Raw genomic sequence first — 27,773 nt, forward strand, 5'->3', positions numbered from 1 at the left:
GAGGAGGGCAGGCCCTGCCGGGACTCTGGGTGTCATGCCAGGGGCTTGGGGAGGTCACTGAAAACATAGTGTCAAATCATAGATGTCATTGGTAATGACTGTGTGAGGTGTGTTGTGATTGGTTCACTGGTTCATTGGTTCAGGGGCACTGTCATGTTTCATGCACGAGGTGCTTAAAGAGAGATCAACGTGTCAGCTCATCAGGGCTATTGCTCTGACCCAAGCACTTAAGAACCCTTCCCATTAGACCTAACACCCACTCACAAATACACACACACACACACACACACACACACACACACGCACAGAAAAGCGTAGCAGACTTTGGGGGGATAGAATATCAATTTCTGCATTTCTCAATTTCTCTCTGGGCTAAGATTGAGGTTTCAACCCCAGCAAATATGCATAAGAAATGCGGGGTTATGATATTTTCGACGCAAAGGTGCTGTCAGACAGAAATTCTTAAAGATTCCTATTACTTGACCCGTGGAACTTTAACAAGTAGACCTGCAGGCTTTATCTGCTCCTCAGAGAACTTAAAGAGAATTACATATTTGAGAACTTATTAAATACAGTGTATACTTTCTGGGGACTATTCCCTGAACAGAGGCTGAAAAACAGTTTGAGACTCCAATTTCCTCATGTTTGGATGCCAAGTCTGTTGATTTTTTTTGGTCTCAAAATCAGTGGTAGAGGTGATCCAGGAAGGTTCAGTAGTGCAAATCCATGAATTTAAAAACTTTATTCATGAATTCTGTGTAGGACTAGATCTAGTGTTTTTTTGAAAGGTAACAACTGAAATTGTTTTGATTGTATATGACAACTTTGTTATTGCAAACGTTTTTAAATATTTGCATTTTTGGAGGAAATCCACTGAACTGGAACTGTACTAAGCCTAGTTCTTGGAAACACCAGATGAAATGGTGAGCTAAGTACACCACCACAGAAACATCTCATCGGTTTTTGTAATTATTTTGTACTTTCTCTCTAGGAGTACATGGTTTATCGTAAGCACACCTACATGCGCCTTGATGGATCCTCCAAGATTTCTGAACGCAGAGACATGGTGGCTGACTTCCAGAGTCGGTGGGTAAAGATAGATAAAATCTAACGTTTGTGTGTATGTGTGCATGGAACCAAGCACCCCTTACCAACTAAGCATTAATCTGCCTTTTTGTATAGTGCAGCAATCAGTGAACGGCTTAATCTTACATGTCTATGCCAAATATGTGTGTGTGTGTGTGTGTGTGTGTGTGTGTGTGTGTGTGTGTGTGTGTGTGTGTGTGTGTGTGTGTGTGTGTGTGTGTGTGTGTGTGTGTGTGTGTGTGTGTGTGTGTGTGTTTGTGTAGATTTCCTATCGAGTCCACATGCTCTGTTTTACATTAGTATGCAGCTCTGAGGCGCTGATGTTACTCTGGCTCTTGTAGGGCGTGTATGTGAGAGAGTTTGTGGTTTATTGAAACAGCTTTATTGTGCGGGACTCTACTATTGGTATTCAGTGCATGTTTGATTTCCCATGCTACTGTTCTTGTAAAGTTTTGATAGGCTTTCATGCCTAGTTCTGCTGCCGGGTTTTAGGTTGTGTTGACATTTCTTAGAATGGTTCTTAACCTACATTGAAACTTAATTTTGTGCCATGATATATGGATATTTGTATTGTGACTCCAGTTGTAAATGATACCTTTCGATTTTGTGTGTCTCTCTCCCTTTCCCTCCCTCTTTGTTCCCCTTCTCAACCCCTCCCTCCGCTGCCCCTCGTAGGACGGATATCTTTGTGTTTCTGCTGAGTACGAGGGCCGGAGGGCTCGGCATCAACCTGACTGCTGCGGACACTGTGAGTCACCAAACACACTCAAGGAAAAACACTTCACTGATGCAGTATCAAAGTTTAAACAGCACTAATATTTCCTAGATAAATAAAAACCAAAGCACTGTACATTCTCAACCATGTGTTTTTCTGTACTATGAGAGCCAGAAAAGAGGGATTTAGGATGACCAGTATTTCAGCATTAATAATATGTTGATGTAATGATAATATTGTATGAATGTATGGGTACCGAAGGGGGGTGAACATGCATGAAGATCTCTGTGCTTATCAACATCTCTCAGTGTAATCTCCCTATAGCCAGTGTAATGTCCCTATAGCCATTTTCATGTGGGATTAGTTTTCCTGACTCTGGGTTTGAAGTGATTGTTAACACAGGACATCTGTCATGTTAAAGGGCAATTCACATGGGATAACACTTTGCCGTAATTAGTCTCAGAAATTACAGAGAAGGGAGTGTCTGCTTCACATCATCACAGTAATCTAATTGTACCATGTGGTAAACAATAACAGGATTGGAAAATGAAAATTTGGAACTGGACCAAAGTTGACTTTGATGTCTTTGGTTATCCTATTTTCCTCCAGGTCATTTTCTATGACAGTGACTGGAATCCCACAGTGGACCAACAGGCCATGGACAGGGCTCACAGGCTAGGTCAGACCAAGCAGGTCACCGTCTATCGCCTCATCTGTCAGGGCACCATCGAAGAGAGGATCCTGCAGCGGGCCAAGGAGAAGAGCGAGGTGTGAAACGCAAGCACTTATTTATACAACAAACAAAATATGACAAGGGGTAACACAAGTAATAGAGTGACAGTGCTTCAAATATAAACATCATGATGCAAATATGAATTAATTGCAGGGTTGATTAATGCTGCATTGTTCTTGTGTAATAAGATCCAAAGGGTGGTGATCTCTGGAGGCAACTTCAAACCAGATACACTCAAACCAAAAGAGGTGGTCAGCCTACTATTGGATGATGATGAGCTGGAGAAGAAATGTGAGTCCTTGAGGCATGCCCATAGACATCTTCGTCTTGATTTTCTTGTTTTATTTATTTTTTTGCACAAAAACTAACCCTTACCAAAAAAAGAAGAAAATAATAGAATACATTGTTTCTTTTCCTATAGTGCGACAGAGACAGGAGGAAAAGAGGCAGCAGGAGGAGAGCAGCAAGGTGAAGGAGCGCAAAAGGAAGAGGGAGAAGTATGCTGAGAAGGTACTTTGCAACATGATAGCCGGAAAGCTCTGCAGTCATCTCTGTTTGCAGTTGTATCATGTGAAATGCAGCCTGAGGAAGGATGTGTAGAATAAAAAAAGAGAGGAATAAAACACATTTGGGATCTAAGACAGGAATTAACGAGGTGAAATGGGAAGGAATGACATAACGAAGGAAGGAAAGGAGACGTGAAGAATAAATATTTAAAATGCAGCACATAGATGTTGCACCTTGTCAGTACTGATACCATTTTTAAAAAACTGCTCTAATTAAAATTTAATTGCAATCTGACTCTTAGATTTGAATATTTGTTGTGTTTAAGTGTTGAGTTTGGCCTAATGGTGGAGCCAGAGGAAAGCTGAGGATGTCACCCAAATCATTAAGATTTATTCTCTAGGGACCAAAGTTATTCACAGACAGTTTCATAGAAATCCAAGTATTCATTTGAGATACCTTGTCATGGGCCAAAGTAGTGCTAGATGTGAGGTCAGGGGGTCACTGAAATCATTAGAAATCATCCTCTGGGGACCATATCCATACCAGATTACATGACAATCTGGCCCATAGTCATTGAGTTTTCTTTCTCTGGACTCAAGTGTTGGACAGACGGACAAGCCCAGCAACTGAACACTTGATATAGCCATCCTTAGGCCTTGAAGAGAAGACTAAAGGATTTGAGATTTAGCTACAACAAGGAAATTAGTTTAAAAAGTTTTAAAACTAACCTGTCCCATCACTCTCTCCTGCTCCCCTTTTCTGTGTCTAACCTGCAGAAGAAGAATGAGGATTCAGAGAACAAGAGGAAAAAGGAGGTGAACCTGGTCATTTCACATGCGCCCTCAGCTGACAACTCCAACCTCTCTGCAGATGGAGATGACTCCTTTATCAGTGTCGAGATGGACTCAGCCATGCCCAGTCCCTTCAGTGAGGTGAGGGAATCTAATAAAAAAGCAGAAGAAACTGAGGGTGCATGACCTTTTTAAGTCATTTTATCAAAGTGAAGGAAGTAGAGAAGGAGGGAAATACTGTGCATGAATGTGATTTATATTACAGGGGTTTGTTAGTGGCTGCTTTGGCATTTGTCCACAAACTCACTCTCCTATTCTGCATCTTGTGCTTTTTAATTCTCTTACCCATCTTCCTTTTCTCATCCTTTGTCTCCTCTAACATCTATTACTGATTCCTCTCCTTCCATGTATTGCTTCTTTCTTTCTTTCTACTGTTCTATCACTCTTGCTTTCCCTTTTTCTTCCTTCTTTCCCTCTGTTATTTCTTTGACTTCCTTTATCCTGCGTATTCCATTGTTCCTTCTATTCCTTTGTTCCATCTCCTCTTTGTTCCTTGATCGTTCTTCTATTCTTTCCCGTTGATGTACCGGCCCAATTTCCCCTGTTCCCTCTGGTTCTCACCCCCAGCCTGTGTGTATGTCTGTGTGTGCTCCTGTGCACGGCCAGATCTCCCTGAGCAGCGAGCTCCAGCCCGGCTCGTTGCCACCGGACGCCGATGCGGACGAGAGCAGCAGCGACATGCTGGTCATCGTGGATGATCCGGTGTCTTCTGCGCCACAGTCTCGTGCCACCAACTCTCCCGCCTCTGTGTCTGGATCAGTCTCTGACAACATGAATGGTGAGAAAATGAATGAGTCTAGTTGACCTTTATCTTTGTTGATTTATAATAAACTACAGTGCTCAACAGTTTATAAAATAGTTCAAATTAGCTCCACCTTGACCAACTACAACAATAAAATGCTGCCAACACGTTAATGCATCTGTAAACAAAACTCCAATATTGTAACATATAATAGTATAACATGTTTTTTCTTATACTATTAAATACATTTTGCTGATTATACTAACAGTATACACTGCAAAATTTCCCCGGGTTATTACTTGTAACTGAGTAAATATACACTGTGGTATTGATACTTTTACTTAAAGGGGCTATATGTGAGTTTTTGCTATTGCTACATAGCCAACATTAACATTAACAGCTGTTTACTTACCAGTCTAGAAGAAACGTTGGGAGTTCAGCATCAAACTTCACTACTATTACTCGCCAAGAGCTGTCTCCAGCGTTAACGCCAATGTTAATTCGTTTTGCTTTTATTTCTGTCACTTCTTCTACTGAAGTGAGCATGCTAACCAGCTAGCCCCGGCCCATCCAGTCTCATAATACCAGTCTGCGATAGTGAGTGACTGTAGTGTTCAGTCTGCCCCCAGTCCAACACAAAAGGATGAAGAAGTAGCACTACTAAGAGGGCGAATTTTCTCCTCTTGTCTTGCAAATGCAACGATGGCTGAAGCTCTTGATAAGTAAAAAAGCTGTCGTGTAACGATAGCAAAAACGTACATAAAGCACCTTTAAGCAAAGGATCTGAATACTTCTTCCACCACTGAAATTAAATAAATTAGTCTACACAAACAATGAAATTAGTAGATGAAGTCCAAAGTACCCAAATGCGAATGGAGTTTTAATAACATTAGTTCGACCCCAAAGTGTATTAGTGTTTTAAGTGTAGTGTAAGATAGTTTTATCATGTTACAACAATGTTGGAAAAGCAAATCAGATTAATTTACGTCGAGGTCGTTACTGCACACAGAAGTCTGGTTTGTTATGTAGTCTTCACTATCAGGACTTGTGTTTTGATAGGCTTGTGTCCATTGAGACAAGTAGTCTGTTACCTTATATGTATTACGCAGCTGATTATTTAGATTTATGAGGGGATTATTTTTGCCTTGGCCGCAATGTTTCAGTATGCTCTGTACTTTGGGATCCAGATAGATGGTGAATGTTTAGGTTTTTTTTGCGTCTATATCTGTACTTTGGATGTGTTGCAAGAAGGTAATCCCTCCTAAATACATGCTGCTTCACTGAAACCAGTTTGTCATTTTTGCTGCCATGCAATGAGGCTCCTGTCAGTAAGATTATTGATGGCCTGTGTGAACCAGGCTCAGTGAGCTGAAGATGTAGATGACGTTATGATGAAAGGTTTTGGATGATAGCATGAAGGTTAGAATGAGGGAGCATTTGGTGAACTTGGACAAATCAGTGAAAAGAGAGGAAGAGCAGGATTAAAGGCTCTGAAGGGAGGGTAAGAGCAAGGGATTTGTGAAGGGTTTTCGTCTGTGCCTGTGTGTTAGTGATAAGATTGGCTCATCTCCCCCCATAGAAGGGGTTTTATACCACAGTTTTTGGAGTGAAACATGCAAAGAAACTGCAGACTGGCGGAGAGACGTAAGGAGTCAGAGAAAGGGGAGAGGGTACTGGAGGATTAAGTACATTACCAGTGAGGCAGACACTGGCTCTAATTTTGCAAAAAGTATGGAAAATGAGAGCATGATTCTTCATGATTTTGCTTGAGCCTATACTTATGGTAATGCTGAGTAATGTTTAATATGTAATAATTCTTCTATATACAGTAAAATTACCACAGTATCTTTGAAAGACTGGGTTAAGGCTAAGCCAGACGGAACATCTCTCTTCAAGTACTGGGTATTCCTTGTCTAACTTGTTTTCTGTCTGGTCTGACTGTAAACTGTTTAAGTCTAAATATATTCAAATAATTAAAAAGGCATACTGTAGGTATCCTTAAAAGACATAGCAACTAAAATAAGGGAACGGCATTTTTCCATTCATGTGTTTGCCTTCTGTCTTCAGGTGTTTCAGCCTCAGACACAATCAGTTCTGGCAGAGGCAGGTCCGGGCGGAGTCGGGGACGGCCTAAAGGATCAGGGGGTGGGGCCAAGTCAGGAGGAAAAGGACGTGGGCGCAAGTCAACAGCGGGCAGTGCGGCGGCTATGGCAGGAGCGATGGCTGGTGCAGCAGCTGCATCAGCTGCTGCTTATGCTGCCTATGGCTACAGTGTTTCTAAAGGTAAGTGAGTACTGTATATGCTCTCAGTCAAATATTTGCACGCACATTGGCAGTCCACATCTTTTTGTGCAAAAATCAAAAAAAGTATTAACTTTTAATGTTATTACATGTCCTCTCTGTACAAGTTGTCAGATTTCTTAGTCAAACATTTCCAATGGCTGTTGTCATCAGTATGAAGGAAAGACTTTGCCTGATTGCAAGTTTCATTCTTCATAGTTTGACATTTCGGGAAAGCTTTTTGTTTTCGTTAAAATATCTTTTGCCTGTAACTGTAATCAAAAGCAGGCTAAACTAACCTTGTTTGACTAAAAACAAGAAGCAATAGAAGAGAAAGCGCTTTGTTAGCTGACTAGTAGGAACAGAGTTTCCGTTTCTGTGCGTGTGTGGTCGTCTCTGCTGACCGTGCCTGACACCATTCTAAAAATTTCTTGCTGAGTGATTTTGTTGTTCTAGCTAAGGGCTGCAATGAGATATTTTTAAACTAAGATCTTCAAAATTTGATTGAAAAGACTCAAAATTTCATACTGATTATAAGAAGTTAATCACCACATGTAAAAGTCACACGGGCAGTGATACAGACCACTTGCCCCACTTCCATGTGTCCCACTTCCATACGACGTGCTAATTCTAAGCAGATTTTCTGTTGACATTGGAAAAGTGACACAATTAAGTACACTCAAAAAAGTCAGCATCCATACCAAAAAAAAGGCCTAATTGTTGAATATGCTGGCTAAAGGTTGGCTAAAAAACAAATTTAGGGGGGTGAGTCTACCTTTGACCTACTATAACAGCTCACCTGGTAACGTTACTAAAAACTGTACATATCCATTGTATTAATCGAATGAGTATAATAACAAGAGTTTCTTTTTTTTTTTTTTTTAACAGAAACAATGTTTTCATACTACCATTGTTTCTTCTTTGCCGTCCACCTGATCAGTGTTAAGCTACTGTCGACAGGACTCAACACCTCCTCGTGTTTTTCACATTAAAAGCCTACTTATAAAGTGGAAGCTGAAACACTTTTAATGTGAAAATTCTAGAGGAATTGTCGTGTTTCGTTCGTGAGAGTAACCATGGCCATGTCTGTGCCTCCTTCCAGCAAGCCTCTCTGCGTCCAGTCCTCTGCAGCCTTCCTTGGGCCGGTCTGGTACCAGCCCAGCCTTCAACCCCAGCAGAAGCTCGTCCCCCCAGGCCAAAGGAGGCACCTCCAACCCGAGTCCCCACAAACAGCTGGCCCACAGCCACCACCACAGCAGCCACAGTACAGTCAGGAAGGGCAAGGGCCCTGGTGGTCCTGGGGCTCGATGATGCACTCATACACACTGTACATGCATGAATGTGCTCTTACACACACACACTCACAACCGTCTCACTATAGAACACACACACACAGAAATGACTGACCTGCTCTCACTGTGATCCCTACAGACACCATACATTTAACCTAATAAATAGAGAGTACAGTAGTAACTGAGGCTCACTACCTGGAGGACAATGCTGTGTCTGCTGGATCAGCAGACTAAAAGGACTAAAAGGACCCTCTTCACAAACACGCACACACACACACACACAAAGTTAATTGAAAGTACAGTCCCTACCAGCCTCCACACGTCTTGTGTCAGTTTTATTTTAATGTGTCCAGATCAGTGGACAAAATCTGCCTTGAGTATTTTTGTTTGCATTGCGACAAGGATATTTCCAAGTGCTTTTTTGAGAAGACAAACTGTACTTTTTCTATTCTTGACAGGAAGCTCTTTTGATTTGCTACCAAGCAGTGACGTTACAACAAAGATGTGAACGAACATGTGTAGCTTAAAGGGCTTTGAAATACTTGTGTTTGCCAGCATAGTGAGGCAAAGGAGTTTCTGTCAAATGCACTGAGCCACGTCTTCCATATTTTGGTGTTATTGGTTCTCACACATGTACATTAGGTAATTTAATTGTTCTGTAGATATGCTCAGTACGAACTGGTGGATGATTCTGCATTTCACAGAGCTTAATGTGAACCCACCCCTTACCAACCCACACTTTACCAAATGATATGTCTACAGCTTTTCTACTAAAGCTCTTATTTTTGTAATAAAAGATGCAAGTACCCAAACAGACATGGCAGGTCTTAAAATGTTGAAAAAATTTTGTCCATAATGTATTCCAGTACAGACGGAAATTAATATTGATTATATATATTTTTGCCCAATGGGAAAATGAATGAATGGATGATGAAAAAATGATATTCCAAAATGAGGGGTACTGGTTGATATGGCAATGCTGCTAACAGTAAATTTATGAATTCACTCAAATTATTTGGTTGTCTAATATTTAAGTTATTTGAGTTATTTGAGTTATGTTAAAAATGGGCAAGTCATGATGAATACGAATGGGATATTCACCTGTAAAACAGTGTAAATTGTACTGAAGCCATTTTTTATTTTTCCGAAATCGTTCTTTGTGATGAGGAGTCTGTGGTTCTCTTTGATGTCATTGATGTTTTAAAAAAGAAAAAGGTTTGCATCAGTGTCCTACGTTGAGCACTACATTTGTTATATTAGAGGTTTGTTTGTTTTTGTGTTAATAGTGTGATTAAAATATGATGTTCTATATTGATGTACATAATGATGAGAGCGACTTTTCCTCTGGCTTTTCCCTTATTTCCCTGTCTATTTTTATAGGTCATGTGTACATATGAAGAAATGCATCTGCCATTTTACTAACGGGAGGAGCCAACTGAAAATAAAAAGAGTGCTAAATCAGTCTTTCTGCGTGCTTTTTTTGTATTTCTTGCGCTCATTATACTTACATCACTCATCGCTTTAAAGACTAAAACAGAGAGCAAGGCCATCCTGAACAGGTTGAAAGCGCTCTTCAGCTGTCTTCTGATGAGTCCTTAAAAAAATGAAACTCTCTATTTGTAGACAACTATTTTTAAAAATTGGCTCGATGGAGATTTGCGAGGCCATATTAAAAGTTTATATCGGCCCTGCTATATTAAAGCTGCTGAGACCAGTGCTGTAACTAGGCTTCATATTCCTCGGCTTAGGCATAACCATACAGAGCAGTCATGGAAATAAACCCTTCAGCAGTCTGTCAGACCATATTACTTTCTTGTATTTCTCCTGGGTCAGTGGCTGTTACAGATATCAGCTCTATGAAGCTAAAAATAGTCTATGTTGAGACTATCACAGAGGTATTGAATCAACTATGGCTTTTTGAAACCATAATTTTGTAGTAATTGGCAAATCACACTTACACTGCACACAGTTCTCTATATTAGACAACATTCAGAACTAAAATCTCATTTTTAAGACCTGTCTATGTACCCAAGGGTCACAACCAGTCCTAATTTCATTGGTGGTGCTCTCAGTTTTCAAAAAACACGTTGAAAAATTTCAACTGTAGTGTTTCCAGAAATAACGCCCCTGTTCCTCTGGATAAACTACAGACCTCGGTAACTGGGACGTTGTTTTTGGAAAGATACGCTGATGTTGAGTTTTCCAAATGAAGATTTTATGTGCTTTGAGCAGCAAAAACAAAATTCCATTCACCTAAACTGTAGTGGGATGGAATAAGAAATCACAGAGGCTGAGGCTGAAAACCCCCGCCCCTGAAACTGAAGCTATCTCAATGGCTCAAGGGGTGAGATTTGTGTGTGTGTGTGTGTGTGTGTGTGTGTGTGTGTGAGAAAGAGAAAGAGAGAGAGAAAATTGGGTGAACTGCCCCTTTAACAGATACATTGCAGGTCTGAGACATCAACATTCTGAAGTGCACCTGAACTCCTGGCAGTATATTTTCAAGTTTTGGTGCAGGGCCAGTTAGATTTCATCTCGATGAGCACCTCAGCAGCATGTTCTTCCTGGTGCACTCTGACATGACCACGGTGGAGACTGTAAACACAGGACTTCCAGGTCTGGGCTTTTTCCCCAGCCTGCAGTTATACAAGCCAGTGCACCTAGATAGACGCTTTGACTTGAATCCCGTCCAAAGTACAAGCTGCGCCGGCCAATGTTCGGGAGTGTCTAATGTATGTTTGCATGTGTGTGTTCTCCAGAGCAGGGGTATGCGCCAAAAAAAAACAGGTTTACAAAGTTATCTGGATGATGCTCCTGTGTAACATCATTGTTTAAACATCTTGGTTGGTGGTTCCCAACCTTTTTTAGTGTTTTAAAGAAAAAATAAAAATAAATAAAATCTACATAATCATGGGCTATGACCTTAGCGTGGAAGTGTTATGAGCAAATTCAAGAGGGATTTTATATCTTTTAAATTATTTAATTTGGAGGATTTTTAAAGGCAAAAGTCAAACTCAGCTGAAGAGCTGAAATTATGCAGTGTCTCTTCTGAAAAAGGACAAATTAAAAAAAGTCGGAAAAAAAAAAAAGTTTCCTTATTTTGCTATCAGCTTGTCGCTCTCTGATTTATTATTGGACCTTAGGGGGTATGAACCACTGGTGTAGGTCATGCGCTTTCCACATCAGCCTTTGTGGCCTTTCAGTACATGGATGTAGACACATCCCATTTCCACCACAAAAGCAAAACAAAGGACGTAATATAAATTCAGTTTTACTTGGAAGTGATCCAGGGCTGTGAACCACATGCCATATAGGATTTTTTTTGTGTACGAACCAACAAAAGATGTTAGCTGATGTTAAGTTCATTATCTCCTGTTCCAGAGATGACATCCCACTGGCCCACATTGGTTTACTGTAAGGCTCAAACAACAGTGACAAGAGTTCTTTTAACTTTTTTAATTGGCATTTACCTTTACACTGGATGGAATAGTTGCCACAAGCAACTTTTTAAAAAACAGGTCTACACCTTTATAACACATCACAGCAGCCATAAGGTGAATTTGAGACAGGTTTGAATAACAAATAATTCCTGTAACATCTGAATGTGCTGGATGGAATCTAAAATGTGCAAATTAAGAAAAATAAAAATAAAAACCATTGATGTGCTTTCTAAAAACAGATGTCTACAGTTGATATCTATTAATCGTTAATGCCTTTCTCTAGATGTACAGAACTTGTACCAGGTTTTACATTATGATTTGAAGTAAAAAAAAAACCCTTAATAATCATGCTTTCAATGGATTTAAGTGCACAGGATGGTATTGTGAAGCTAGAGATTTTACAACATAAAAAATAGGTTGACTAGTATGACCAATGAAAAGCCTCAGTAGAAATGTGTGTTAGTTTGGTGTATTCATTCACTATAAGCTAGTGAGACAAGGGGTACGAGCTACTGTCAGCTAACAGATAGACCACCACGGTCAGTGCTGCTGCCTCGATGGAGAACAGGTGGTGGTCTTCCACATGTGGGCAGCTGCTCCTCATGAACTGGGCCAGCCGGAGCAGGTACTCCAGGTTGTGGCCCGTCTTCCCTCTGCACACTGCGATCTGGGCGCCAATCTCCGCCGAGCTGGCCGGCCCCAGATACAGGGGGTTGTCAGAGGTGGCGATGTACAACAGCGCCTGAACTGGCGCCTGGTTCTCCCCCTGGGGGAAGAAATCCACCATTCTGGTGATGTAGCCGCCACAAACTGTCTCGCGCACATTGAGGTAATTCAGGGACTCCTCCACTTGAGAGCCTGTCACCTCAAACGCCACACCCCAAGTGCTTGCCTGTGAGATGAATAAGAAGAAACCAACGTCAAATCATTGCGCGTGTGTGTGTGGGGGGAGATTAACTGGAATTTTATTCAGCCTGGAAACTCCCCTGCAGTTTGTTACAGCATCAGCAGCAAACCAGTAGGAAATAAGAGTTTCCACTTACGTCATCATCTTCAATCAGCGTCACCACTCTTCCGGGCTGCAGCAAGAGGAAGAGAAATGGGTTACGTCATGGACAACGCCTGCTCAACAGTCCTAGCCCAGCAGTTCACAATCAGACATCATCATCATCATCATCATCATCATCATCATCATCATCATCATCATCATCAAAAATACATTATTAAGCATCTCACCAACTCGTCGTTCCCGCGATGGAAGTTGTCTCCGTGCCAGAAACGTCTCTTGTAGCCTTGAATGTAACCGACCTTGCTCCTCTTGTACTTGAAGTCAGGCTTCCACACCAGTGACCCGTACCCGAAGATCCACAGGCTGGTCTTCCCGGCGAGGATGTCTTGAGGCTTCATTTTGATCGGTAGTGTTGATGGTGTTCAGATGAATCGATGGATCGCTCTTTCACTTGATGCTACTTGCTAAGATGACTAGCTTGCTAGCGTTAGCTTCCTCCGGTCCAGTAGCAGAGGTACCGGCTGGCTCGCAGGTATACCGCGGACGGTATTTGAGCCCAACTGCTTTGCAGTTGCGAAGATTGAGTTTCGCAGTTGATTTTGCCTTGCACGATGCATTGCCGTTGCATTAGAGGTGCCGCATTATGACTTAAAAATCCATGGCAGCCGCTTCGGCCTACAGATCAATGGGAGGGAAAAAAAAACCAAACCGTTCTGACCAGCTGCTCCACCGGGCTGGTGACAGCGTGGATTTACAACTAACGAATGAAAAGATCAAGGTTTGATTTGATGATGGTCGTGTTTCAAACGCCTTGGCGTTGTTCTTGTTGCTACCATGGACCGACGACGATCTCAAGCGTTTCCTCGATAACAATGCGAAGCGGCGCTCACGTATATATACAGTGCAGGGCAGGTGGGCGAGCCAATGCCAGCGTTTTCGGCCAATAATATTCAAGGAAGAATTGCCCTCGCCAAGTTTAACCCAATCATATTTCGGTGCGCCGAATAAGGCAGAACTTTAACTAAAACTCGTTACACTATTGGCTCAAATGTGGCTTGTGACGCCTACCGGCCTTTCAACGCGATTGGTCCACAAAATGTCACTCCAACTGATTCAATTTATGATTGGTCGCCTGCGTTGTCGTTGTCTGAATATATTTCCTTATTGTTCAGGACTTCTGGCTGATGCAACTTCCCACAGCATTTCAGGGCCACAGCAGTCATCTAGCAACATACCACAGACGTTGCATCAGATTTGATCTAGGAGAGCGTCCTAAATAGGAGCGAAGCTTTCTTTCTGTCTATCTCCAGATATGTCACCAAGAAGATAAAGAAACGATATAAACTTGTATTGAAATTAAACATAACGCAAATAAGTATTTCTGTCTGACAGGGTGATATGACCTGACGCAGGACTGGTGGAAGCCACTCTTGACATTTGAGGGAGTTAACACCCTACATGGATGTTGACATGAGCCAGATCAAGTGAGGACTGTAATCTAGTCCCACAGCTCAAAGATCCAATGGCAAGAAAAAGGCCACCGACAAGTGAGGATCCCTCACTTGGCTTCATGCGAGCCCCCGGGAACGTGGAAAATAACGTGTTAAAGAAAGGTATGAAGGTATTTTGTCTTCAAAGGTGCTCTATATATGAATGAAGTATAATATTACCTTATGTATTTCTAAACACTTTAATCCAGCAAGGAGGGTCACTCTGACATGACCCATGTGATGGGCTGGCTCACGAATGGGTCAGCCTGTTATCATCAGAAATCTTGCTCTTGCAGAATCATTTCAACTTTGTAAACACACATACATACAAGTCCCTTTTTATACATTTTACTGAACAAAAGTCCAATTTTATCAACCAAATGAAGGGTCACAGAAGGAATGGGTGATTTCTGAGGTCATCCCAGGTTTAGACTGTGTGTGGACAACCCATATACACTAATAAACTAGTAAACCAAATACTCAATAAAATAGAAATGGCAAAAATAAGAAAAATGCAACAGTGAATCAAAATTGCCAAAGCACTGACCAAAGCGGAGACACAACAAGACAGAAACATGATCAGAACGATGTCAGACCTGATCAAATGTACAGAAATGCCCACCACTCCTGGCGGATCTGGTATAATAGTAGAGGCTCATCCGTGCTCATTAAATAGATTATCTATAAATAGCTGGCATTACCTGCCTTGATAAGAGGCCAGACAACTGTATCAGCTCTTCATAAATCTAAAGCACCACACAATCCAGTCCTTTGAGCGAACCTGTGTCCCGCACAAGCCTCCATCCCATTATATCGTGGCCTTTCATGTCAGTCCACTCCTCGAGCCTGCTGCTATCGTACCTCAGGGCTGCTCGCACCGCAAGCCACCGAAGGCTTCCACTGGCAGTGCATCCTGTAATCTAATCCGGTGCACTGCTGCAGCCTTTTGATTAGCAGATTTATCAAAAGCTCACCTGTCTTTGCTGTCAAACTAATATATTTAAAAACAGATCGTTTAAGGGCCGATCTAAAATCTTAATCTGAGCTGGTAACGGGGTTTTTGCCTTCATTTTCCCACCTTTCGTTTAGCTTCTTCGGCTCACTGGATATGAAGTATGTCTAAACAAACAAGATTTTAGAGTTATTATAGTGGGAGGGAGGCATGGCATGTACAGTATTCCTCCTGCAGCACCTAAGGTGGTGGTTGTTTTTTTTAGTATGATAGTAAATATGACTTTATAGGTCAGGAACTTGAGGCCAGGTTACTTGGGCAGGTCATTGGCATATAAAAGTAGATCCTACAGAATAAGACAACCCTTGCAAAACAACATCTGCAAACATGCTTATTTTAGCTAAAGACACATCTCAAATTCCTACAGTAGGTTTGTTGGAATTATTGGGTGCACCATGTATTTACTATTTATCGTTGAATTCAACATATTATATAAATCAAAATAAGCCTTTTTCATGCTCTGAAGTGTTTAGGTTATGTGCTGCTGTTTAATTATACTTGTACTTGAGTGTGCCTGGGATTTTATTTTGGCACGTACTGACCACTTATTTCCAATGTGTGGGTTTCTTACTGACACCTAGTGTTAATTAATGAGACAACTACAGGGGCAGAACAGGGCAAGGTTACAGAGCACTGGATAACAGCATCATGCAGCGTACTGTATCAGTATAATCTGCATACACATGCATATTCAAAAACATGCATGGTCAAAATGAGGCAAATCAGCCTCTAAATAAAGTGATCAGATGTTTTGGCTGTGAAAGGAAGCCAGGACCAGAGCTATATATCAGTTTTGCTCTGTTGATTGTGATTCAGTATGACAATCTTTGAAAAAAAAAAAAGTGTTATGTAGGAGGACTTCCACATACCACATAGAGAGATAGGAAGACTGGATTTTCAAATCTGCTTCTCGATTCTCCACTCATTACATTAATTCATGAATTTCCCCATTTACTTCATCAGAATAAATATTGCTGATTAGTTTGTGTGTCTGCGCTCTCACTTGCTTTGAGGTTGTTTCCTGAAAATCTGAGTCATCGGCGCGAGCGAGTGCAGACTGAAGAAAGCAATGCGTGAGAAAAACAGTTGGCCTGCGCCGGCATGTTCTGCATTTTTTAATCACGGAGGAAACAGGAACTGATGTCACTGGGTCACAAACAGGATGCTGTGATTATAACACAATGAAAATGCCTGGCCATGCTATGGAGACCCCGAGGCCAAAGTGCAAAGCCCTAGCATGTGTTTGCCACTGTGATCAGTGTGAAAGAGGGTGTGTGGCCGCTTTAAGTGTGTGTATGATGATGTTGGGAAGAAACTTTTAACTACTATCAGGCTGGGTCAGGTAACAGATGATTAATCATTATGATAATGTATGTTTTTCTTGAGTCAGACTGGAAGCTCCCTTTTCCCAAATTTTTTTTTTTTTCATACACACAAGCCCTTAGATGAGGATGCCTAGTTCAACAGGCTAACAGGATGCATGTGAGGGAAAAGCCATCGAGATTCTCTGCCGGGTGTTGATTGCTCCTGATTAGGGGGTGTTGACTGTCACAGGCTTTCTGTTAATTGGAGGCAGGAGAGGTTTTGATAATGTGGGTGACATGTTGCCTTGGACACAAAAATGGATTTCCAGACATACTGGAACCAATTTTAAGACTGGTGCATGGTTGATCTCTTCTACATCGCAAAATGATGGTATATTAGGAGCAACCTGTATGGAACAGCAGTATTTTCCAAAAAGACAAGAAGGGCAAAGGGCAATAAGATTGACCAGATTGCTCTGACAAGTCAACTTTTCTAAAATAGAGATCTTTTTATTTATGTGGATTCATAGGAGATCCAGTGGCTCCCATCTGGTTTTCCCCTCCCCTCTGCGGACAGCCCCAGTGGCAGGCCTTCTTCCCAGCTTTGTTTGCAAGAGTGGGGGGTACAAAACCAGGCATTGAAATATTGCTCTTAACCCTGAAGGGGAGGCAGGCAGTTGGGGAGCCTGTAAGTGCTCAAGTGTGATTTTTTTATGGGTGGAGGTCTGTGTACTCTATGTGTCTTGCACACGGGGCGAGAGGCATGGCATATGCTGCTGTTTTTATGGAACTACAGATTCACTCCGAGCTCCCCCACGGCATCTGTTTGATTGGCTGCTTGTGTGTGTGTGCGCGGGCGTAGACGCGTGTGCAAGCATTATGAGGGGTGGGGTGGGGGCGTTCCCCTTTGCCCTGGCTTTGTTTCACCATTTCCAGCTTGAGGGGGTGGTATCCCTGGAAACGCATCTGAATTTCAAGCCAATTTAGGGCCAGAGAGAAGGCGAGGGGCGGGTGAGTGGAGTGGGAGCCAAAGGCATTTACAAGAATTACTCGAGGTAGTGATGCTACAGTCAGGGAGATTTATATCTAAAGTCCAAAATATTACATATGATGTTATGTAAATGTAGGAAAGTAGCTGGATTTCATATTCATAAAGCCTTTTTCACATTTTAAGACTTCTAGCTGTTCAATAGGTGTAAAAACCGAGTACAGGATATATTTTTTTAGCCTCAACACGCTCCCCTTCAATTAAGCCTAGATAAAAAAAAAGTACTAGACACATTTGATCATCATTTGTACTCAATTTCATTATTTTAAACACCTCAAAAATAATTTCCTTTTCCATTTACTGACATCAAATTAAAAACAGTTTCCAAGGAAGTTTTATTCTTCAGAAGTTTGGTCCTTATAAATATGCATTATATACAAAATAATATTATAAAACATATAAAGAGCAGTGTGTCATATTTAAATTAAACTCTGGAAATAATCATTTTAAAAAATTACATTATTGGTTCTGTATTTTTGAAATTTATTATAGGCAGGCAGTGGCGTGACAGTCTTTTCTCTTTGTTTTTCTCAGTTGGGTTGCATAAAAACAGTTTTCTATGCACACTTTTCCTTTCTCTTGGATCTTGCTGGCACAGCGCTGACTTTTGCGCTCCTGTGGTTTTTCTCTTCAAATCGCTGTTGATTAAAAAGTATTTTCCCCCCGCTGTTTTTTTTTCTTTTTTGGTAGTGCAAGTGATCCAAGAACAGACAAGGGCACAAATTTAGCATCAAACCCCCTCTTTTAAGGCTTCTAGTGAATTTGGACTGCATACAATCTTCACCATTGCATGGAAAAATTCCAACCAGTCATTTTCATGTGATTGACAGTTGAAGATTAGATTCAGACATTCATAAACTCTCAGTGTTTGTGAAGTTGGTTTGTGACAGTGGGTGAGTTCACTCGTCTCGACCCTGAGTCTTGCATAGCAGGCGAAGCTGGCAGGAGTGAGTGTGTGGGGGGATTTGGAGGGGTCATATATTAGGCACCTTTTTTAACTGACTGGTTGGCTGTCAAAGTCATCATGATTATCACACAAGGCCAGGTCAGATATTAGGGGCAATGGATCCGCCTGCGCCTCCTTTTACTGTCCAGGATGGCTGAGATTATAAATTAATATTTTATGGATGCTCTGTCAGTCTTCACACCTTGTGTGGTCAGTCTTTACGCCAGTCCGTTTAACCATTGTCACAAACTAAGAGAGGTCCTTCACTGTACATGTTTTGCATACAAACACTCGGTCAACATAAAGTTTCTCAGTTCTGTTCTTTTTTTGCAGAGCAGAGGTTTCTGCCCTCTCCAGTTCTCAAGTGTTCCAGAGCAGCAGTGGACATCTAAAACAATCTCCAGTCTCTTCTCGGCATTTGTAAACAATCCAGAATATTAGATTCTGCCTTGATTGTGTCTTTATTCCTCGTCCCCCTCGCTCACAGACCCCTCACAGTTTATACCTGTGGGGATAAAGAGAGGAAAAAGTTGAGTTACAATACCACATAATAAAATAACACAATAATCCCGCTGCTAAAAACTCTCACAAGTTCTTTTTTCAGCGCTTTTTGAACTGTGTTAACTCAAATGCTCCAGTGTCACCATTATATTTTGCTTGGAAATAAATATCTTAAAAATTCCACTAAATGCCACAGCGGTAAAACATAGCACCTCAGAGACCAAGTGGAGCCAAACATGTGTGAGGAATCAGTATAAGTTCTGACTGTAGGTCACCACATGGCCAAGATAAAGAATAGCCAGTGTAATTTACAGAAACCAATCATGCCATTGATTGGGCTATCCCCAGGTTAGGTCCAAATACCAAACCGCAGACTTTCTAGAAATAGCATCATCCCACGTCATCAAAGTTGGTGCACTAATTAGGAATAGTGCACATGGGACAAAGTGATGCATTTCAACTGGGGGATGTACGGAAATGGTGATGAAGATGTGATTTTTTTTTTTGGGCTTACCTCAGTTGCTATGACGCATTCCCGCCTTTCCTCTGCTATAACAAATACCGACTGGTACATGGAATCTCTCGAGGAACATATTGTTGATATCCTACACTCCGGCTTTTCACTGCAAACACAAATCACACTTTGTTTTAACGCAAACTAGAAGCACATGGCAGTGGTATGCATTAGACATACACATACTGTATACAGGGAGGCAGCAAAGAGGACAGGGGTGGTTTGTAACAAAGCAATCATCAATTGTAAACTCAACATGAATGAAGAACAATGTATGGTTTCCAAGCTTGAACAAAAACACAATTGGGGCACATTGCTGGGTTCAAACAACTAAGCCATGGCAACTAAGCCGGAGTGAGAGCTCTCATTAACAGTGATTTCCACCCAGCGGGGCTCCATATATACACTGCTGAATGAATTCAATAATAGAGGAGACTTATGGAAATTTTGCTATCACAGCAAAGATGTGTGTGTGTTAGGGAAAGCAAGAGGTTAAGTTTGTGTGATCAAAAGTATGGTGAAATAGACTGTGTAAAATGGTTCCTCTTACCTGTACATTCTACTCAAGGGCATTTTATCTTCTAAACACTTGTCATAAATAAGACTTTTATCCTCTTGTGACTTTTCATCCTTGAACTCCTTTGATTTAGAGTTGTAAGAGTCCAAGTGATAGTTTTTATGGATAAAGTTCGATTTCTCTGAATCACAGTCCACCTCCAGGCCGATTTTCTGGTTGGTGTTTTTCAGCTGGGACGCTGGGATCAGGTTATCCCTCTGAAAATTAGACAGGTTGTTCATAGTCTCGGTGTTGCCTCTTTCGCTTTGGGCCTGCCTGTGGATGTGCCTCAAAGCCAGGCCCACCATACACAACAGCACTAGCAGCGCCACCAGCCCCACAGCCAGAGAAACTGCCGCCCACTGGAAGCCATCTTTTATAATTTCTGTTTCAGTGGGAGGGATGGAGTCACAGCGAGGCATAGTGGTGCCAGAGGGGCATATGCAGGTAGCGGGAGGCTTGCCTGGCCCGCCACCCCCAGTGCAAAGACCCCCGTTGAGGCAAGGGTGAATGGTGCACTCATCCAGGACTCTGTCACAATTTCGTCCACCGTATCCTGCAGGACAGGAGCAGGTGTAGTCGTTGATTCGATCTTGGCAGGTGCCTCCGTTGAGGCAGGGGTTACCAGCACATTCATTGATGTTGATTTCGCAACGCTGGCCGGTAAATCCTGCGCGGCAGCTGCAAACGCGCATGCCACCGTGGATCAGACACAGACCACCTACAGAAGAGGAGGTGGACAGTTAGCATAAAGTATAGTTTTTCTAAGTAAGACAGAAAAGCTAATATCAGCATCCAAAATTACACTGGCATCGCAATAGTAAGACATTTTAGAATCAGAAAGAACATGATCTCCATAAGCCTTCCCACGAGGCCCCTTCAGTTCAACCATCTCTATCAAATCCCCAGTGTGACCACAGCACTTTGTACATGTTTTGTGTACTTACACGTGTATTGTTCTCCCAACACAGAACAATCCCAGAGCCCTCCGTGTTTACAAGAAGACAGAAATCGAGCTACGCTGGAAATTTGTCCCCTTTCATCAACAACCACAGCTAGCTGTGGTGACATTTACAAGCTACTGCTATGAGCTGCCGAGTGTTTATATGGAGGACAATAGACACCAAGTTCCCACCAATTCCTGTTGTTCCACACTGCTTCCAGTTGCAGGAATTTGAAGGGGGAGAAAGAGTGAGGGGAAGTTCAGAACGGGGGGGCAAAGAGGGGAGGAAGACCATACCATTAGCGCAGGGAAGCGACGTGCACTTGTCCACTCTCTTCTCGCAGTTGAGTCCGGTGTAGCCCCGGGGACACTCGCACATGTAGCTGCGACCATTGTCCTTCTCCCAGCATTTGCCGCTGTGGAAGCAGGGGGAATCGGCGCACGTCAGCAGGCTGTGTTCACAGTGGGAGCCCTCGAAACCTTGTGGACATGTGCACATGTAGCCGCTTTCCAGATTCTGAGGAAAGGGAAAGAAAGAGGGAAAGTTAGTCAGAGAGTCAAAAATCAAATCTATGAATGTGAAAACATGAATATCAATCTGGTATTTTATTTTCAACTTACTGTGCATATCCCTCCGTTCCTGCAGGGGTTGCTGTCACACTCCTGCATCTCCAGCTCACAGTTGACCCCTGTGAAACCTGGCAGGCATGTACACGTATAGCTTCCCTGGCCTGTGTTCATACAGGTGGCGCCATTCACACAAGGATGGTGATGGGTGCAGAAGTTTAGGTCTGGGGGAGAGAACAGTGTTTGTTTACAGGGAGCCTGCAGGGGGAAAACAAAACTATCTACTCCGGATGTGTATAAAGCTATGAATGGAACACTTCAAAAGGAACCTAATTTACTAATGCTTTCAAGTTAATTCAAATGAAAACAGTCTACAAGTAATATGAGAACATCTTTTAAAAAGGAACAACAGCAGTGGTCCAAGTCGTCTGATGTACCTTGGTCACATAATAGGCCTCCCCAGCCCTCCTGACAGTTACATTGCCATGGCAGCTGGCAGGTACCGTGCTTACAGGCTGGGTACTTCTTACACTCGTCACAGAATGTGCCTTGCCAGCCATCTCTGCATCTGAAAAATGTGAGGGCAGACAACTGTGCTTTATAGGCCTGCCACGGTTTAGTTGGCTATTACATTAAGAAATTGGTCATTAATCATGCATCGCGACTTTAATAGCTTCACCACAGTTGGATACAGTCGTTAAATTCTCATATAAATCCATCACAGAAACTGAAAAAAAATTCAAAGTGTGCCACTCGTGGGGCTAAAAGTCATATCTAGCAATGGCACAGCTTTTTTCTGAAGGCATTCGATAAGTGGAGCGTGAAATCATGCATCAACACTGGCAATTTTGTTTTTCCACAACCCTTATTACGTCACTTTACATCAGTTATTGCAGACAACATTGTTCTGTGGAAAACCATGGCGAATTATGATAGCAGCACTGTCTACATTACAAACAATGTGGATGCAGAAACAACAGAATAAACAGGCCAATGTTGGCTCAAGGAGGTACATACGGTATACAGATAAATAATAATATGATAATACAAATGTGAAATATTGCTGCAAAGACTTTTTGGCCGCAATCCAACAGTAAAAGCTTTTTTTCCCCTTATGTTTCCCAAGAATATCCATTTCTCAGCGCGGTGTGCAGTAATCTTGTCAAACAGTGAGATTGTTGGACTTAAGATATATTTTTAAGGCTCCAACATTTTCTGCTGAGTGAGCAGAGACATGGGAGCAGCTTTACAGTGCTGGGTATCTAAAGGGTTTAACCTCAATTTGGGTCAGTTATAGTGGTGGGAATGGTGGATTTGTGTCTAAAAAAGAGGGCAAAATAGGAATCAGGCGGACTTTCTCCCTGAGTGAGTGCGAGTGTGTGTGAATTATCTTTGCTGGTGAGTGAGTGGATGAGAGAGGCTAGTGACAAGGGGGGAACATGGGAAGCAGAGAGGTCAGCGAGTGACGCAGGGAGACGAGAGCAGGCACAGACGGAGGTTTTGTTGATTTAGTGAACTTCAACCACTTTTAATGAATGATATGGACGTAAGAATACCCAACGTGTTTAGTTGCATATAAACATAATTTGGAAGAGAACTTGAAAATGAAAATGGAGTTCCGAAAAAGCAAAAACCAGAGCTCTCCACACTTTTGCCATGCGTGTTTCTTCTACTCAACAGCCTCCCCTTATTTCAATACTCCATGATTGTGAATACTTACACACACTCGCCGGGTCTAGAGCAGTTTCCATTCCTCTCGCTGCAGCCCTCCAGACAGATAGCTAAAGCATAGAGAAAAACACAAGCGCGTAAGCCTGCTGCTGTTCTTGCTGGTGCCAGCCTGGCTGTGGCACAACAGCGTGTCAAATACTGAATAGTAGGTGACCTTTCAAATTCAAACTTTCATAATAACAGAAAACAGAAAGTAAAACAAACAAACAATGAAAACCAGACAATATATTGGCCTAATCATATTAAAGACTGTTGAAAAGAAATCTATAGTTGCTAAAAGTCTTTAAAATAACACTGTAGGGCCCCTCACACTCCATTACAACAACCAAGGCTACAGAGCTCTCATTTTCTTGAAATAGCAAACTGTGAGCCGACGTGTCGGAGTATATGAGGCCTCAGTCTGTCTCAACTTTCCTCAGAAGCCATTTGATCATTTGATCTGAACCTGTCCGCCTCACCCCCGGCTGCCAAGCCGGCGAAATCGGCCGAGGGTTTGTTTGTCCTGTTTGAAGCGTACCGGTCTTGCATGACACTCATTCGCAGGACGACGTATCAGGCGACCGACGGTAAGCGGCCGGTTTAGTCCAGAACAGATGCTTGCTCTCAATAGCAGACAGCTGTCACTATTGTTGTTTGTGGTCTGCCAGAACCATATTTGCAGCTGCTACTACCTCGCACCCAACAATGGAAGGGACTAAACATCGGTGGCGCGTGGCGGATAATAATGCCGCGATTAACCTTGGCGCGTGCAGTCGCCCGGGCTCCTCCTATCGATGCCCCCCCCCGCGCGGATTATGTTACTGGGCACGCGCTGTACAGTACTTTCTGAAGGTACACAAAATATGTTTTTTTTTGGTGTTTGTTTTATGTTTGTTTTAAAAGACACACCACTTCTCTCTGATTCGGTTGTGACTTCTTGTGAACCCAACAAACCCAACGTCAGACGAATGCACACCTCTGTGCAGCCTTTACGACTTTGTTCATTAGCCATTTGTTTCAAATTTAATTAGCCTTATTTGGACTACTATTACTGTGTTCATCTTAAAATTTAAAATGCGTGTTTCTGCTGCAGTGTGCTTAAACCTTCCAAAATGTATACTAGGCCCAAATGACAAGGCTTGTTTGAACTAATGTATGGGAGTGTGAGAGAGAAAGGAAATTATAATGTCTGAAAGATGCCCAATCTGTCTTTCTCATGTATATTTTCTGTAGTCACCGACGATGGATGTGTCTGTAATTGCAACACGTGAGCCCATCTGGTTAGAATTTGGCGCCACAGTCAAAATAGCACATGCCAATTTCTCTTTCACCACCTAGTGACATGGATGACAGATCCGCTGTCACCCATGTGGCCACATACCCAGCACATGGTAACTATTACTCTCAGGGTGCCCCCTTCGAATCTACTCTTTGATTAATTTGTTTTGGTGAAAAGGGCCTTTGGTTACTGTGGAGCCAAGTGGCATCGGGCCTCCTCGTGGGCCCATTCAGAGCTGTCCAAAACATGGGAGTGTTGGTCTATGTTTTGGCCAAGTGGGTTTGTGCAAGTATAATGTGCCTGTTGTCATGCTAAGCCGTCTGTCCCTCAACCCACAGTCAGTGAGTTTTCACAAACCCATAAGCAATTACACATCAGAATTACATGATTACAAATTATATATGGCAAATATCTCTGAAAAATGCATTCTACACCAAAATTGCCATTCAGATCTTTCCAGATATCATTACGTCATGTTACAGTGCTCAACATCTTGTGGCCTTAATGATGATGACCTGTCTGTTACACATCCTACATCTTAACTGCTGATATCTGTAAATTGTGCATGCTCACGGATCGTTTCTCTTTTTAGGCATAAACCACAAAGAAGGTCAAAGGTCACACAGCATGAGGAGACAGGATCGTCCAGACCTTGCAGAAGTAACAACTGTTTCAAGGTGAGGATTGGCCACCAAATCCCACAAAGGATTCTTATGGTGTCAAGCTCCAAAAAAGATTCCATTATTTATAGCTCATTTGCAAACATCTGCATGACCCCAGCATGTTAAAAAAAAAAAAAAAAACAGACACAGACGGGAGCAACACTGAACTAAAAAACTCCAGTGTCAACAGAGGGACATACTAAAAGAGAGCAAGACCAGACTTACGTTCTTCGCAGTATTTCCCCTTCCAGCCAGGCAGACAGGATAACTGCCCATCCCGTGTACAGGTGTAGTGGCCAAATCGGTCGTCCCTGGGCGTGCATTTTTTGGAACAACTTTCTCCGTAGTAACTTTCGTTGCAGATGAAGCGGTAGGAATACCTTAGCTCTGTCTGCTTTCCGGTCTGCGTATGCTGAGACCAATCAGTCCCTACACCCAGCTGTCTTTGGATGGCAAAAAAGCTAATCAAAAAGTCTGGGTTGTTGGTATCTAAAAGAGGAAAAAAAGACAAGGGGGGAGGGGGGGATCAATGTAGGATATCTAAGCTTACAACCTGTTTATGTTCTGGGATGATTATGGTTTTATGTCGAGAACTGCATCATAAATGGCTGTGGGTTCAAAAGTCATCCACTTTCTCTTTAATAATCTGCCCAGTACTAAACTGCATCCCTTATCAAATCCCATACAGCTTAGATGAAAGATAAACTCAGGTTGAAATTTCCTCTTTCTTTCCGTCAGCAAAAACATTCCCAGGCCCAGTCCCCTCTTCCAAAGGGCGGAACAGAGTAAGGTGTAAAATACAGGAAGATGTAGTCAGGGGTTTTTGGCAGGCACTGTGTATTCTCACCAAAGCCCACAGCTCTTTCCCACGCCAAAAATAAACCAGAGGAAGTTCAATTGTATTGGGTATAAGAATGAAAAAGGTGTTCTGAAGTTCATAACAAAGGAGTGAATAGGCGTGAAAATGGGTGAAATTATGAACAATTATCAAGAGATGGAGAGGAATATGTTGAATGACTAAGCTGCACTTAAAAGCCCAATCTTTGATTCTTTTGTGCATGTAGTTGTGCAAAATGGTAAACTAGTTGGAGAGCCTCATTTTTTAACTGAACAGACAGAGCTCCCTCCTGTGGTAAAAAATGTTGCACTTACCCACAGGTAGATTTCCATAAGGTGAATGCCAGGCTTCAATTATTAATGAAAATGACCCCTAAGGAGAAAACACATGTAGATAATTATTAACCAAATTACTGTTTTTTTTCTACAAAGTTCATCATTTAAAAAGAAAAGTTTGCATCTTTTTTTTCCTTTTCGGTTGTGTTTGGAAGACTGCTGGTTGTTTAAAACAGCTATTTCAATAACACTGACGACTGCATGAAGACATGTGCTACAATGATCATTGCATGCCCTTCTGGATTTTGAAATGAACGACGTCCTAGCAGTCCAATCTGTTTGTCGACAGAGTATTACCTAATGATATGGATTAGATGAGCTGACCAATAACCGGTGCGCTCCCAAAATGCTTAGCAGTTCCCTGTAAACAACATAATAGCGGTCGCTGAATTAAAAGAAATAAGGTGGATGCACTGCTCCACGCTCTTACCGGCCATCCAAAGTTGAACGGTATTTGAATCGGTCTAGGTAAAGTGCCCGAGTCCTTGGCACTGAAAGAGTTTGTCCCCAGCACTGGTGTCATTGTACTTCCAAAGATGCAGTCACCTGGCGAGACCACAGCCTGATAGTTCTTCAAGCAAATTCTAAAATAAGTCCTGCAGCTGGGTTTGCATGCGTTCCCGTTTGCCAGCAAACCTTTGTGATTTTTAAAGTCGTGAAGATCAAGCTCAAAAACACCGGATCCAAATACCTAAAAGAGAGGGAAATATCATTTAAGAAAACGTCGTCGAGGTAATATTTAGCTTATTCTTAAAAAAAACAAACCAAAAAACCAAAACAACTGGCTCTCCATCTGTTTTCGCCGAGGTCTCAGGACCACCGGGGAGATGCATTATCCTCCTTCATACCTGTGTTATCAACGTGGTGCTGAATGCGATGGTAAAGGTGAACCAGGCTGCCATCCTTCTCGCTTCTCCAGGGCAGCCGCGTCACCAGCCAATAAAGCAGCAAAACCTCCCTATTCCGAAGTATTTACACCAAGGAAAACAAATGAAAAAAAATAAATAAATAAAAAAAAAATTCTCTAAAACAAATATAAATCCTTCTTCACTCCCAGGGAGTTCTCCCGTAGCTCCTCGTTGCTGTGCGTAAAAAGCGTCCAGAAAGCGCTTCCAATCTCCAAGTTATCCAAAAGGTGAGGGAAGACTAATATCCACAGCCGCGCTTCTGTCTGTCAGCAGGCGTCCTCTCCTCGCATGGTGCTTTACTCCACAATGGTCACTCCGCTGTGTGTGCGCGGCTCAGAGCTTGTTTTGGTGCTGAACTTGGTGCGTCAGTGCGCCACGGCTGTTCATCACTCGTCCTATTACTAGTGAATGAACCCTAGTGTGTCTCCTCCCAGATATATAGACTTGCACTGCGCCGCTCATTACATAAACTGTCAGTCACCGCACTGACACCGCCCCCTTTACATAT

The 27,773-nt window shown here is 42.3% G+C and overlaps 3 protein-coding genes across 4 annotated transcripts in view; 1 reads left to right on the forward strand and 2 right to left on the reverse strand.

The window, feature by feature from the left end:
• Positions 1–9,654, forward strand: part of ino80 (INO80 complex ATPase subunit) — a 38,401-nt gene extending 28,747 nt beyond the window's left edge. For both annotated transcript variants that reach the window (XM_040125543.1, XM_040125544.1), the window contains exons 29-37: positions 992–1,086; positions 1,762–1,834; positions 2,411–2,569; positions 2,723–2,825; positions 2,956–3,044; positions 3,818–3,973; positions 4,499–4,670; positions 6,702–6,917; positions 8,017–9,654. In XM_040125543.1, coding sequence (XP_039981477.1) covers positions 992–1,086; positions 1,762–1,834; positions 2,411–2,569; positions 2,723–2,825; positions 2,956–3,044; positions 3,818–3,973; positions 4,499–4,670; positions 6,702–6,917; positions 8,017–8,225 — 1,272 coding nt within the window. In that variant the 3' untranslated portion in view covers positions 8,226–9,654. The remainder of the gene's footprint in view (positions 1–991; positions 1,087–1,761; positions 1,835–2,410; positions 2,570–2,722; positions 2,826–2,955; positions 3,045–3,817; positions 3,974–4,498; positions 4,671–6,701; positions 6,918–8,016) is intronic.
• A 1,990-nt stretch (positions 9,655–11,644) lies between these two features.
• chac1 (ChaC, cation transport regulator homolog 1 (E. coli)) lies at positions 11,645–13,529 on the reverse strand. The gene is made up of 3 exons (XM_040124485.1): positions 12,880–13,529; positions 12,687–12,722; positions 11,645–12,535 (listed from the first exon to the last, which is right to left on the reverse strand). Exons 1-3 carry the CDS (start codon positions 13,048–13,050, stop codon positions 12,131–12,133), a joined length of 612 nt encoding a protein of 203 aa, XP_039980419.1. The 5' UTR covers positions 13,051–13,529; the 3' UTR covers positions 11,645–12,130.
• A 4,268-nt stretch (positions 13,530–17,797) lies between these two features.
• On the reverse strand, positions 17,798–27,655 carry dll4 (delta-like 4 (Drosophila)). The gene is made up of 11 exons (XM_040125700.1): positions 27,206–27,655; positions 26,788–27,048; positions 26,337–26,394; positions 25,410–25,673; positions 23,254–23,314; positions 21,971–22,101; positions 21,588–21,757; positions 21,264–21,483; positions 20,018–20,744; positions 19,468–19,576; positions 17,798–18,957 (listed from the first exon to the last, which is right to left on the reverse strand). Exons 1-11 carry the CDS (start codon positions 27,257–27,259, stop codon positions 18,952–18,954), a joined length of 2,061 nt encoding a protein of 686 aa, XP_039981634.1. The 5' UTR covers positions 27,260–27,655; the 3' UTR covers positions 17,798–18,951.
• Between the last annotated feature and the right edge of the window lie 118 nt (positions 27,656–27,773).

The sequence above is a fragment of the Xiphias gladius genome, chromosome 4 (genome assembly GCF_016859285.1).
Source record: "Xiphias gladius isolate SHS-SW01 ecotype Sanya breed wild chromosome 4, ASM1685928v1, whole genome shotgun sequence".
NCBI lineage: Eukaryota > Metazoa > Chordata > Actinopteri > Istiophoriformes > Xiphiidae > Xiphias > Xiphias gladius.